The 13,140-nt window shown below is 63.2% G+C and overlaps 1 protein-coding gene across 6 annotated transcripts; it reads left to right on the top strand.

Moving 5' to 3' along the window:
* The first annotated feature begins 923 nt into the window (after nucleotides 1-923).
* CFAP410 (cilia and flagella associated protein 410) lies at nucleotides 924-11,645 on the top strand. Of its 6 annotated transcripts, none has more exons than XM_027080467.1 (7): nucleotides 924-1,264; nucleotides 2,712-2,730; nucleotides 3,803-3,849; nucleotides 6,448-6,677; nucleotides 7,458-7,815; nucleotides 8,545-8,725; nucleotides 11,181-11,645. In XM_027080467.1, exons 1-7 carry the CDS (start codon nucleotides 1,188-1,190, stop codon nucleotides 11,310-11,312), a joined length of 1,044 nt encoding a protein of 347 aa, XP_026936268.1. In that variant the 5' UTR covers nucleotides 924-1,187; the 3' UTR covers nucleotides 11,313-11,645. The 6 variants fall into 6 exon arrangements, with proteins under 6 accessions (XP_026936268.1, XP_026936428.1, XP_026936347.1 ...); XM_027080627.1 differs by having other exon boundaries at nucleotides 931-1,264; nucleotides 8,635-8,725; XM_027080546.1 differs by having other exon boundaries at nucleotides 934-1,264; nucleotides 8,632-8,725.
* The last annotated feature ends 1,495 nt before the right edge of the window (nucleotides 11,646-13,140 follow it).

The following is a 13,140-nucleotide window of genomic DNA, read 5'->3' on the forward strand; positions in this document are numbered from 1 at the left end:
TACAGCCAAGGAGCGGTGAGGGGCCAGTGGATGGAAAGTTACTAAGAGACTTCAAGGGCAGGGGATCTTGCAAACTACAGGCCAAGAAGATTAGCTACCACTTGTGAGGGAGGGATGAGGCGCTTAATCAGATAATGAGGGCGATCAGAGATCAAGGGTGGGGGTCACCTAGCAGGATCTTTGCTGAGATTGGGCTGGGCAGGCCAAAGACTGGACCAGGGCCTAATGGGAAAGAGGTCCCAGAGGAGGCTGAGCTTGGTCTTGTCAATTCTAACGGGTCTGAGATCCCCGGTACCTGTCTTGATGTACTTTGCAGCCCAAGTAACCTTTGATTTCTAAAATGTGTAAGTACTGGCGAGGTCTCTGTTAGGGCTGGCCCGTACCTTTGGCACCTGCCGCCTTTCCTTAAATGCTGAGAGGGAGAGGATCAACGCAGCCCTGGGACTGTCCTGGAGTTCTCCTCTCAACACTTTAAATCTTTCTAATTCAGGGCAGTTACGAGACCATCACTTCTAATGCACGGGACTCGGGACGGGGACTGGGGCCCGGGGTTGGGGTTCTGGGCGGGGGCTATGGCCAGGGGCTATGGCCAGGGGATGGGGTTCGGGATTTGGGACTCGGGGCGGGGACTGGGGCCCGGGATTGGGGTTCGGGGCGGGGGCGGGGGCTGTGGCCAGCGGATGGGGATCGGGATTTGGGACTCGGGGCGGGGACTGGGGCCCGGAGTTGGTGTCCATGGTTCGGGGATCAGGGAGGGGGCTGGGGGCCGGGGGTTGGGATTCGGGACCCGACCGGCGTCCCGCGTCTGGCCGCAGTCTCCAACCTTGTCGCCTCAGAATCGCGCCAGAGTCGCGCCAGAATCGCGTCAGAGCCGGGGGGGGGGGCGGGTAGAGGTGTCCCCCACAATGCGCATGCGCAGAACCGGGCGCGCGGCGCCAGGGACAGAGTGGAGCCGGCGAGGCGGAGCCAATGTGCGGCGGAACCAATGCGCGGAGCAGAGGCTCTGGCGGCCCCACTGCGCTCGCGCCGGCTCGCCCCCTCGCTGCCGGCCAATGGGCTCTCAGCACCCGCCCCTGACAACGCGGGCCCCGCCCCTTGGAGAAGCCCCGCGGCCTGGCGGACGGCCTCAGTGGCAGCTGGCGGTTTGAGAGCTGGGCCGGGTTGAGGCCTTCGGGCTGCCCGCCGTCATGAAGCTGACGCGGAAGATGGTCCTGTCCCGGGCCAAGGCCTCGGAGCTGCACAGCGTGCGGAAGCTCAACTGCTGGTGAGGCCCAGAGGCCGGGGGCCGTCCCCGCGTGTCCTGCCCGCTGCCCGGCACCCCCTTCCCGGGACCCCCTCCCTGGGACAGGGCTGGGAAGAGCCGTCTAGGAATGGAGACCCCTGCCCAGCACCTCGGCCCTGGAGCGGGGACCCCAGCCCGCCCCCTCTGCTCTGGGGCGGGACCGAGAAGGGCCTGCGGAGGATGCAGAGGGGTTCAGGATGGAGGGGGGGCACCGCTGGCCTCATCTTCCTGGCCCCTGTCCAGGCTGGTGTGCCCGGTCCCAGGGGCTCACAGCCTCTGGGAGGTGATGCCATAAGCTCAGGGGGCCTTTGGGGAAAGGTCGTTTCAGAATTTTCACTCCTGAGCAGTGGTATTTCACACACAGCTCCAAAGCAGCCCTCCTTGCTGGAAACGGTTGGAATTACCTTGAAGACTGTTCTTGGACTTCTAGGTAGTTTTAGTGGGCAGACGTTTCCCTCTGTGGACAGGTCTCATTTCTGACATTGCCAGCAGTCCCTGGGAGCCAGGCCTGCTGATAAGGTGGGAGATCAAGGTGATTGACACCCTTGCTTGGGGAACGAAAGGAAACTGAGACTCTAAAGTGCTGCTTCAGTAAACATTTTTGTAATTGAGCTCCGGGGGGGTACGGAGAGGGGTTGTCCCCAGGGGACTTACTGTCCGGGAGGTGACAGGAAGAGATACAGGTGCAGGCTCAAAGGCAGGGCGGCCAGGCCTAGCTGAGCCGAGGAAGGACCAGAAGTACTTCTGAAACTCCGGAAAGGTCCGCACACGTTCACAGGGGGTTCAGAGCACGGCTGCACGCGCCCTGTACACTGGACAGTTCAGGTGGCGCTCAGCCAGAAGTAGAGCGTCCTCCCACTGGTGTCGGGCAGACTGGCTGCAGTGAGCTCTGCCTGTTCATTAAAAGCCTTTCTCCTTGCGCTGCACATCTGGTATTTTGGCCACGGCATCCCTGTCATTGTTTTCAATAATACGTGCCTTTGTTCTGCATGGGGCGGTCATTCTTCCCCTAAGCAGGGAGGCACAACAGCCCTATTCCAGGCTTTCTGAAGTGTGTTTCATAAGTCTCATGTTTAGCCTTTGAACTTGGCCCTTACAAAGACTCCCTTGTTTGTGCACATTAGTGAGGGAATTACCCCTCAGTGCAGCAGCCTTGAGAATGAGTACCTCTTGGTGTCCTTCAAATGGGGCAACCTCTGCCGTGCCTTAGTCTGCGAAGGAGCCCGCCAGTATCAAATAGTTTTGTCCAAAATCAACCAGGAAACGATTTTTGGCACCTTTGTCAGTTATCTGGGAAAGATTTCTTTTACTTTATCGTTAAAATCACAGACTCTTGAAATCTGTAGACGTTTGTCATTAATTTTTGTTTTTAATGTTTTAAATTCAACTTTAACAAAATAAAGGTGCGTATGTCTTTTTCTCTCCCCAGGGGCAGCCGCCTCACTGATGTAAGTATCATGCTGATCGTCTCCAGACAATTCCTGGTCCCCAGGAGGCTGGTTAAATTGACAGACGGCTCCCATTCGGTCCAGGCGACCGACCAGTACTGTGTTCCTTGAGCAGTTCTTGTAAGGCAGAACCACTCATGAAAAAAAAGTTCTACAGGACCCAAGTGCACTGTGGTGTTCCTGCACCCATTCTCCTGCAGGTGAAAGGCAGGCCTCACGGAGGAGCGGGCAGGTCCAGGGCACAGACCTGCTCCCACCTGGGGAAGAGCCCCAGGGGCTTGGGTGGTTGGCTTGAGGGAGCAGTGCACTCAGCCGGAGGTTCCTCGTATAGGTTCCTGACTTCACGTCCCCGAGGAGCCCCTTCACTTCAGCTCCTCCCCTTGGTCAGATCCAGCTTCACCCCGACTCCCATGGCAGGAAGAGATGGGGCCTGGGTGGGGGCAGAGCACGGAGCTGGGCCGCTGGGCTGAGCTGTATGTCCATGAATAGATTTCTGCCCCCGCCCGCCCGTTTCTGGGATGAATGTCTCCAGCTCGCACAGAGTGTGGGTGCTAGTCAGCGGGTTCTTACTGACTTCCGTTTTGTACCTTGAACTGTACCTTTTCTGAGAAACAAAGTTGGAGATGCTGTCAGGGCTGCCCAGAAGAGCCAGTTCCGCCTCATTCTGCGGCCGAAGTGCTGCCTATTCAGCAGCAAAAACAAACGAAGCCAAACACCACTGTCACAGAGAACAGATCCACCGCAGATGTGAAGCATTCTGACCAGACTGTGCGCTTGTTGACGGAGGGACCCCGTCTGGCCCGTGCGTGGGGTCTGGCAGGCACACAGATATTTGCAGCTTCACCGTTCATCAGCCTCACGGGTCAGGGAGCCTGCGTGGTCCATCCTGAGCCCCGCTGCTCTCTTCCACTCACTCAGTGTTAAGATGGTCTGAGATCCAGTTTCAAGCCTGTCTCCCTATTGGCACAGCTCTGTTGGCCAGAAGCGGCTTCTGTCCTTGGCTGCTGGAGAGGGGTGACGCCACAGGGCCAGTGCCAGCGACTTTGCAAAATCACATTCTTTTCCTTCCTAGATCTCCATATGCCGGGAAATGCCCAGCCTGGAAGTGATCACCCTCAGGTAGTAAATGCCGGCCCGCCCCACTCTTAAGTCACCGGGGCTGGAAGAGGAGGAGAATGTTCAGATCCCTCCTGCAGGCCCTTAGATAACCTGAAAATTCCCAACCAAGGTGTGGGAGGGCCGCTGCTGCAGGCCAGGCCCAGGCAGCACGAGGCCCTGGCTGCTCTGCAGCTCCGCCCCCCTTCCTGGAGGGCACCGGGCCTCCCCCTGAGCTCGCCCTGCCCGTCCTGGGGTCAGTGGGTGCCGCCCTCCTAGTGGTGAGCAGCTGCCCCAGGGTGACCACGTCTGCCCCAGCGCGCCAGCCTCTCCTGCCCTCCTGGTTCCATCACTGCCTGGAGCTCTGCCAGCTTCCCTGCATCACACGATCTGTCCTTGGTAATAGTTGACGTCTTTCAGAATCATTAGCGGTTTAACAAAGGAAACCTTGAAAGAACCAAATACTGTCCTTGGGGCTTCAGGCGCCTGGGGAGTTTGCAGGGTCAGGCGGAGGAAGGAACGCCCTCCAGCCCTGAGCTCTGTCCTGTCTGCTCTGGGCCCGGGAGGGAGCTGACCCTGCCAGATGCCGGGGTGGGTGCTTTCTGCAGGTCCCCACACCTAAAACCTCAGGGAGATTTAAGCCCTGAAAGGAAGGCAGACCCCCTGTTTGGCAGCTCAGAAGGTCGCAGGACTCGCCCTGCATGTGGGGTCGTAGGCCCTTGGTCCCGTGCAGATCCCGTCACTTACCTTCCTCACACAGCCGGCCATCCTGTTTGCCCCTCCCCAGCTCTCTGCTCGGCCTCCTCTGCGCCTTCCGAGGTCACCTGGTGGGTGCCGTGCTGCCCACCTTGTGCTCACGCACCCCCAGTCCCGACCCGACAGGCTCAGGCCGGCACCTTCTTGCGGGACGAAGGAATGAATGAAGGAGTGGGCCCAGGACCGGTCTCCCGCCCGGGGCCCAGCTCGGGCCTGTGTGCCTTGGCTTCCCTGGCTGCAAGGCCCGTGGGACGGGGGTGAAGGCAGCAGCGGCCCCGGGGTGGGGTGGGGTGGAGGCAGGAGGAGCACGTGCAGTGGGGCACGTGGGGCGCCTGCCGTCCACTGTCACTCACCTGGTACGATTATCAGTGGAGCTGGGATTTGAGCCCATGCCCCAGAAGGCCTTACCTGACAAACAAGTGTTTACTTTCATTACCCAAAAGTAGCAGGAAACTTGCAGCGGGCTGCGGACTTAACCCCGGCGCTGCTGAGCGCTGTCTGAGGAATCTGGGGCAAGTTGCCGGGCCTCCCTCGTCGTGCAGCAGGGGTTCTCACCGCCGCGGCCGGGGGAGGACAGTGCCCAGGGCTGTCGCCGGGCTGTCTGGCCGCTTGAACTGGCGGGACCCCCGCAGTGTGGGGGCTGCTGCTTGGATGCGGGTCGGCCGTCCTGTGAGATGAGTGCGTTTGGCTTTGGTCTCGGTGCCCACGGGCAGGAAGGCTTAGTCCATTCTGGCTGCTCTAGTGGGATTTTACAGACGTTGATTCCTCGCAGCTCTGAGGCCACAAGCCCGAGGTCAGGGTCTAGTGAGGGGCTGCCTCTGGGCTCACAGACGGCACCTTCGCCCTGTGTCCTCACCTGGCAGAAGGGCGGAGAGCTCTATGGGGTCCCTTTTATAAGGGCACTGACCCCGCTCACGGGGGCCCTACCTCCTAACACCACTGCACTGGGGGTCAGGATCCCAGCATCTGAATCTGGGGGACACGTTCGGTCTGTAGCAGCGGCAGCCTTGGTGGGCGAGGAGGGGCTCCAGGCCGCTGCAGGTTGAAGTTCTCGCTTCACCCCGTGGCCTGCGCAGCTTCCCTGATGTGAGGATTCCAAAGCCTGGGTTTGCTCGTGGTGAGACGGCGTCAGCCTCATCCCGGCTGCCGGGCGAGGTGGTGCCGAGCACACCAGCAACCACGTTGACAAGTGAGTGTCGGGTGGGGCAGCAGCGGCCCTAAGGCAGGAGTTGGGACAGCCTGCCCGGCACAAATGCGGCGTCCAGCACAGGGTGGTCTAGACCGGTCTGGCACGTCGGGCAGGGTCCCCTGCGGCCTGGGGCTCAGGGCGTGAGGTTGCCGGCTGCCCCCCTCGGGCTCAGCCGGCTGGTCCGACTGGGTGTGCAGGGAGTGATCCCGTCCCGTCAGCTCAAGCCTGTAGGTCTCTGCCGGGCGCCTGGCTGCTGTCCTGTCTCTGGGTCACTCATCATTTAAACCCGTGGCTGTTTCTTTGGTGAACCTGGGTTTGGAAGTTCAGTGCTCGGTTCTCGGTCACATGGGTTTTCCTGGCCACTGCCAGCTCTGGGCTTGGTGTGTCCCGGGGAGGCCGCAGTCTCCTGTCCTGTAAGGGGGCTGAGACCTCCTACCCCCAAGGTTGACTCGTCGCGGCCTCAACAGAGCCGGGGCTGCCGCTCCCACCTTCAGCTGGAGGAGCTTCCCCCGCCCCCAGGGCTTTCTCCTGGGCCCGGGCCCTCCCTTGCACTTGACTGGCCACAGCCGGGTCTGACCTACTTCTAAGGCGAGGGCAGGTGGGCACTGGACCAGCAGTGCTCTCGTCTCCGTGGGGCGGGGGTGCCCCGGCGGGCACTGACGGCCATCTCCCTGCAGCGTCAACAGCATCTCCACCCTGGAGCCCGTGAGCCGCTGCCGGCAGCTGAGCGAGCTCTACCTGCGCAAGAACTGCATCTCCAGCCTGGCGGAACTCTTCTACCTGAAGGGCCTCCCGTGCCTGCGCGTGCTGTGGCTGGCGGAGAACCCCTGCTGCGGCGCCTGCCCTCACCTCTACCGCATGACCGTCCTGCGCAACCTGCCTCACCTGCAGAAGCTGGACAACCAGGGTAGGTGCCCGCGGGCCGGGTCGCACGCGGGCAGGCTCCACCCCTCCCCTCTCGCAGGTGCCGGGGAGGCCGGCCTCCTCGGGGTGCCCCAGGTTGTGCCGTCTGCCGCCCGGTGCGGCCCCTCGCGGAGTGCAGGAGCTCAGCTGAACCCGCACCGTTGTTTCTCGGTCCCGCCGTCGAAGCGCTGAGCTGCTGCTTCTCCTTTTTATGCTGCTAAGTACCCTCTGCTCCAAATGCTCACCCGCCTGCCCCGGGAGCGCGTGACGGTCTGGGTGGCCGGGCAGCGTCACTGCTGGTCGACAGGGTCCCAAGGTGGTGATGCCAGCAGGTGAGGGTGCTCCATCGGTCCTTGACCCCTCCCACCCCGGGTTGCCCTGCTGTTGGAGGGGTGGGGTGGGGGTTTGGGGGGCGCCTTCCTGCCGTTTCAACCCGCATCTCCTCCATCACGCACGAGGCGACGTGTGTGGGCCTTTCCTGCTCCTGCCTCTGGGGTTCCAGCTCGTGTCCAGGGCCAGGCCTTTTTCCTGTGAATCCCCTGGCGTTCTCTGTGCTGGTTCCTGACCCTTATGTGCACGATTATTTTCTCCTAGATGAATGACTTTAATATAAATAAGCTTCAGATAAACTGTCATGTGTGAGTGAAGTAGAAGAAATATAGTGTGGTCTATTCCTTTTAAAAACCTGTCTTAGTTTAGGGTTTTTTATGAGTATCTATCTGCTTTTGGCAAATGCTGAAATTCAGATTCACAAGCAGTCATTGGCCATCTGTCGTTTCTCCAGCACCTCCAGGGCGGGATGCAATGGTGGGGGGCCCAGCCCTGCTGCCGGGTGCTGGCCGTCGGGGTGGACAGTCAGCCACCTCATCCCCGAAGCAGACCGTGCTGAGCGCCGAGGGGACGGCGGGGCCACGGCTCGCGGGGCTCGCTTGCGGTGAGGCCACTGATGCTTTCGCCCCCTCCCCCTCCCAAGCTGTGACGGAGGAGGAGGTGTCCCGAGCGCTGGTGGAGGGAGAGGAGGTCACGGCCCCCAGCACACAGCACTCAGGGAATGGCCCGCCCGAGCTGTCCTACACCCTGAGCGCCGAGGACGCCGCCGCTGAGATGCCACGGGACCCGCTGAGCCTCGGCGAGGAGAGCAGGTGTGGCCCGTGGGCCTGCCCGGTCCTCCCGCGCGCGGCTGCGCCTCTGGGGCTGGATGGGGGTGTGGGTGTTTGTTTCTGGGCTGGCTCTCAGGGGCCCCCAGCCTGGGGTCAGCCACGTGGCCAGGAGAAGGCCCAGGGCAGGGAGCTCGTGCGAGTGTGGGACCAGCCCTCCGCAGGGAGTGGTGGACTCAGGGCGGTGGGCTGGTGGGCGCGCAGGGCCCCCTGGGCAGGAGGGAAGCCTCGTGGCCATGGCCGTGGCCGGCCGAGCCTCTGTGCGGCCTCAGGAGCCCCGGGGACGGCGGGGCGTGTGGGCTGAGGGAGGGCCCTCCCTCCCTGACCCACAGGGCATCTCAAATTGAATGATTGTCACAGACGTTTGTGGGCAGAAACTGGACTTGGGGAACGTGGTGGAGACCACTGTTCACAGCGGGGCCCAGGCCGGGCGTCCGCTTACAGATGCGGCCCACGCGCCTTGCTGTCCCGCGGCGGGAGGGGGAGGGCACGTGGCCGGGGCTCGTGCAGCATTTGTGCTAGTGCCCCACCCCCGGCCCCGGGGGGAGCGCCAGGAGCAGGGAGGTGACCCCAGGGGTCAGAGAAGTAGAGCTGCCCCGGCCCCCCCCCCGTCCACTGCTCCTGTCCCCCCAGAAGCGGAGTCCTGCAGTGGGGCTTTCCCTGCGGACGGGGTGGGGTCCACTTTTAGGAGCCTCTTCCTCGCTGTTCCCCGAGGCGCCGGACCCACAGATGTTGTGTGAACAGTGCGGGCGGGGCTCCGCGCCCCTCGGGCCTCACGCCCCGCTGTCCTCCCCCCGCCAGCGGCACCCAGGGGCAGCTCGGCCTGAAGCGCCCTTCCCGGGACCCGTTTCCTTCCTTCTCGCAGAAGGCGGCCACAAGCAGTCGCAAGAACAGGGTGAGTGTGACGGAGGCTGCTCTGGCCGGAAGAGGCCCCGGAATGTGGAGATTGGGGGCTGGGGGGCGGGGGGCAGGGGCTGGAGACACCACAGGGACGCGCGAAGCCAGGCCCTAGAGGGCGGGAAGCCGACCATCCGGGTCCAGTGTCTGTGTCTCCATCTAAGCTGGTTGGGCGGGGCAGACGGAGGAGGGGGCGCCTGAGTGCGCAGCGGGGGGCCCCCCCGCGCCTGGGGCTGTGCCGAGGGTGGTCTGGGGGCGGGAAGGTTGCTGCCTGGGGAGAGGCCTCGCGCCTGCGGTTAGAAGCAGGGCCCCTCCTGGCCAGGGCGGCGGCGGTGTCCCTGTGCAGTGACCAGGCGGCGGGCCCCACGGCCCCACAGGCACCCCTGTAAGTGCAGTGACCAGGCAGCAGCCCCCACGGCCCCACAGGCACCCCTGTAAGTGCAGTGACCAGGCGGCGGGCCCCACAGGCATCCCTGTAAGTGCAGTGACCAGGCGGCAGGCCCCCAGCCCCACGGGCACCCCTGTAAGTGCAGTGACCAGGCGGCAGGCCCCACAGGCACCCCTGTAAGTGCAGTGACCAGGCGGCGGGCCCCGCGGCCCCACAGGCACCCCTGTAAGTGCAGTGACCAGGCGGCAGGCCCCACAGGCACCCCTGTAAGTGCAGTGACCAGGCGGCAGCCCCACGGCCCCACAGGCATCCCTGTAAGTGCAGTGACCAGGCGGCGGGCCCCACGGCCCCACAGGCACCCCTGATGGACCACGGCTTGTTGGCTGAGCGATAAGTAGGCCGTGTGGGCAGCTGAGTGACATCAGCGAGGACCCGGGTCCCTCCAAGTCCTCTTGTGTCACTCTGGCCTGTGCTTGGGCTCGTCCCGCGCTCACAGGGACGTCCTGCTCCAGGCTCATGACCGGCAGAAGGGTGGGGCCGTTTCTTGCCGTGTGTCCTCTCACCAGTGCAGCATCTTCCCCACGTGCCCCCTGCCCCCCAGCAGGCTCGCTGTCGGTTCCCTGAGCCGGTCGTTGGCAGGGGAATGGGTCACCAGTCAGCTCAGCCCAGAGGGGACCTCGCCACCGGCTTACGTGGGAAGGGGAGCTGTCTGAACCAGGGTCTGTGGGGAGGCCCGTGACCCCCCAGCACCTGCTCCAGCCCCTGGCTCGGCCTGACCAGAGCTGTCAGGCGCTGTGACCTCCCTGTGGCATCGTGAAGAGGGGCACCACAGTCCGAGCGGGGCTGCCCGAAGCCACGGGCTGGGCCTCTCTCATTCATGCAGTGGCCACTTGAAATGCATGCAGAGCTCACAGGAGGTACAGAAGTGGGTGGACTGAGGCCCCGCCCTTGGAAGTACCAGCCCCCAGGGCTGTGGACAGATGTGGCCGCAGGCTGAAGGCCGACCTAGGCAGCAGTCGCCCCCGCCCTGCCCCACCCCGGCAGGTCACTGTCCCCTCGTGGCAACACTCTCCTCAGTGAGGTGGCCGCGTGGGGCAGCTCAGGGTCCCTGCACACACTTCCCACATGTTTTGGGAGGAGCCCGAGGCATGTACCGTCCCCAGTGGCAGGTCTGCCCAGCAGGTGGGCTAAGGCCTGAAGCTCCCTGCACCCTCACTCCCACTCCAGGGCCTCTGCAGCACAGAGTGGACCAGAGATTGAAGACACTGGTTCAGCTCCGCGCCTGCCCTAAATGCAAACGAAAGACCATCAAACCTGCTCAGACAGGACACCTGCTCTGAAAGCAGAGAACAGAAGGGGCCTGGCTCTGCCACCGAGGGTCCCGGCCAGGCTGGGTGTCCCCGTGGGCATGAAGCCCCCCACAAGCCTCTGAGTGCTAGGTGCCGGTGGCCAGGAAGACCTGGGGACACGGGGGAGGGCTGGTGAGATTTGAGGGCAGCAGGAGTCTTGGGGCGTTGCAGAGCCAGGGATCGGCACCCCAGGCGTGAGCCCCTGAGCCACGTCCTCACGTGTCCACATGGGCCACACGCTCTGGCGTGCGGCTGTGCCTCAGCTCATCCCACAGGACGGATCGGCTCAAGCAGCCGCCTGTGCAAAATCCTTCCAGAATTTTCCTAGTAGAAACGGCAGTGTTGCCCTGCTCAAATGCAGATGGAAACCAGGTGTAGCCACGTGGACACGGGTGCATCACACACTAAGCGCGTGTGCATTTGAGTGCGTGTTGCCGAGAGCCTGCGGCAGGCCTCTGCTGCATTGCCGCCCAGCCTCTCTGGGCCTCAGGGCTGTGAACAGGAGGTAAGTCAGTTCGTAGGAAGTCCCCGCCGCGGTGAGTGCCACACCCGTGCCACGACTGTGGCTTCCGTCCGTCCGCCGCCGGAGTCTCCACCTGTTGCCTGCAGGGCCGCCCTCCTGCAGGCTATGCTCCCGCGATGTGCGCATGTGTTGCGGTGTGGGCGGCCCAGCCTCGCAGGCGCGATGCTCACCCAGTGACTCTCTGTGCCCCCAGAACAACGTCCTGACCGCCGTCCTCCTGCTGCTGCGGGAACTAGACAGCGAGGGGCTGGAGGCCGTCCACCAGCGCGTGGTCAGCCGGCTCCAGGCCCTGCAGAAGCAGGAGCTGCAGGAGGCCATGGAGTGACTGTCAGCGGGGACCCCGAGCTGAAGTCCGGCGTCTTCCCGAACACCTGGGAGGGTGGGGGTCACAGCTGCGGCCTCTGCTCGACCCCAGGCTGAGCCTCGGCGCACAGGGCTGCGTCCTTAGGAAGCCTCGCCCACCCAGGAAAGCCGAGCTTTCGCTGTGGATGGGCACCCAGGGCAGGAGGGGCTGGCTGGGCAGACCTGCCCCTGTGCCCTCTGCTGTGAGGGGCCGTAGCCAGATGCCCTCCTGTATGGCAGGGCCACCTCGACTTGCCTCTTCCTGAAGGTGGGCTTTGCAGCCGTCCTCCCTAATAAATATTTTTCCAAAGTCTGACCTGGAAGCAGATGTTTCCTGAATGACAGGCACGGCCTTGACATTCTTGTTAAAGGTAAGGGCAGTCGCTCGCGCATGTTTTCTCAGCCAGTTGTCTGACGCTGTCATGGGATGGATTTCTGTTGACCATAGAAGACTTCCAGAACGGTGGCAACCTTAGGGGTGGGCTGCCTGCCGCCTCCAGGGACGTTTTGTCTGCAGGGCACTGTGTCCCTTCTTGAGAGCCCCGCACGACACACAGGGTCTGTGCTGCCCGAGTGAGAAGACCTGGACAACAGGCCTGCCGCTTCTGTCCGGGGACCTGAAGCAGCCGCGTGGGAACGGACAGCCTTCTGGGAACGGCGTCTTATGTTCTCTTCCTTTGGGAAGAGTTGCAGGCCTTGCTGCGGTGACCAGGATGTGGGCGGTGACTCCACAGCCCTGGGGTCCTTCCTGGTGCCCCCAGTGCAAGGGGAGGAGCGTGCTCTCCGAGCTGTTAGGGGAGGTTCCTTCTTGCTGGGCTTGAAGTGACAGGGACTGGTGTCCTGTTGGGACAGGAACGTCCACGTCCCTGTGGGAGCCGAGGGTGTGTCAGGTTGCATGAGCGCCGCACAGACCCAAGGGGGACTGACCACAGCGTGTGCAAGACACCAGCCCGAAAGACCACCGGCTCCGGGAAGGTGAAGCCGCACTCGTGGTGCAACCGTCTCACGCTGGCCTCATGGGGGGCCGTGGGGAAGGCGGTGGTTCACCTTGGGGCCCCCCTGTACTTCTCAGAGCAGGGGGTGAGGTCTGGCCGCGGGAAGCGAGGACTCGCCACGCGGGACCATCTAGGACGGGTGGCCGTGGCCTGTGCATGTGCCTTCTCTCGTGTTACGGGACGTTGGATGTCTTCAATAAAGCCCCGTCCTGGTTAGAACAAGCTGTGTGTGCTCATGTTGCATTAACACCCTCCCTCTCCTCACCCGCGAGGCACGGCTCACACCCACTTCCCCTGCCCCACGATCTGGTTCGCCTAAGTCAGGGACCCTCGACTCAGACCCCGGTCGGGGTGAGCTGCCCGCCTCAGCCCCTTGACTCTTCAGCTCCCCCCGCATCCCACCTTCGCCACCCCCTAGTCAGAGCCTCCTGTCAGCTCACCGGCTCCCACTCCCGGCCACCTGCTCCCTCGGTGCCCGTCTGAAGCCCTCGATCTGGACCGAGGACGAAGCGCATCCACCCCTGGCCTGGATCCCAGGCCGCCGGTCTTTTCGGGCACGTCATAGTCCCAGCTCTGAACTTCGCCCCAGGTAACCCTGAAGGTGGGGTTTCGGAGCAAAGCAGGTGCTGGCATTACGGCCTGTGTGTTTGTCCTGTTGGCCCCTGTTTAAGGAGGAAAGGGCTGAGACCCCAGAGGACACATCGCTCGTCTGAAACGCTGGTCAGTGCAGCCAGAGGTGGGCCAGATGCACTGTGTGCTCCCCACGGAGCTGCTGCCCAGGAACGAGGGCGGTCACTCTGCATCTCGGACCCCACC

The sequence above is a fragment of the Aethalodelphis obliquidens genome, unplaced genomic scaffold, assembly GCF_003676395.1.
Source record: "Aethalodelphis obliquidens isolate GAN/ISIS:26980383/991018 unplaced genomic scaffold, ASM367639v1 scaffold1, whole genome shotgun sequence".
Taxonomy (NCBI): Eukaryota; Metazoa; Chordata; class Mammalia; order Artiodactyla; family Delphinidae; genus Aethalodelphis; species Aethalodelphis obliquidens.

Excerpts from the sequence above, each read along its gene's own strand:
- CFAP410 (XM_027080467.1), top strand. The coding sequence starts at position 1,188 with ATGAAGCTGACGCGGAAGATGGTCCTGTCCCGGGCCAAGGCCTCGGAG. Across the intron at positions 7,816-8,544 it reads AGCCTCGGCGAGGAGAGCAG|GCGCCGGACCCACAGATGTT; the intron begins GTGTGGCCCGTG and ends CTGTTCCCCGAG. Across the intron at positions 8,726-11,180 it reads CAAGCAGTCGCAAGAACAGG|AACAACGTCCTGACCGCCGT; the intron begins GTGAGTGTGACG and ends CTGTGCCCCCAG.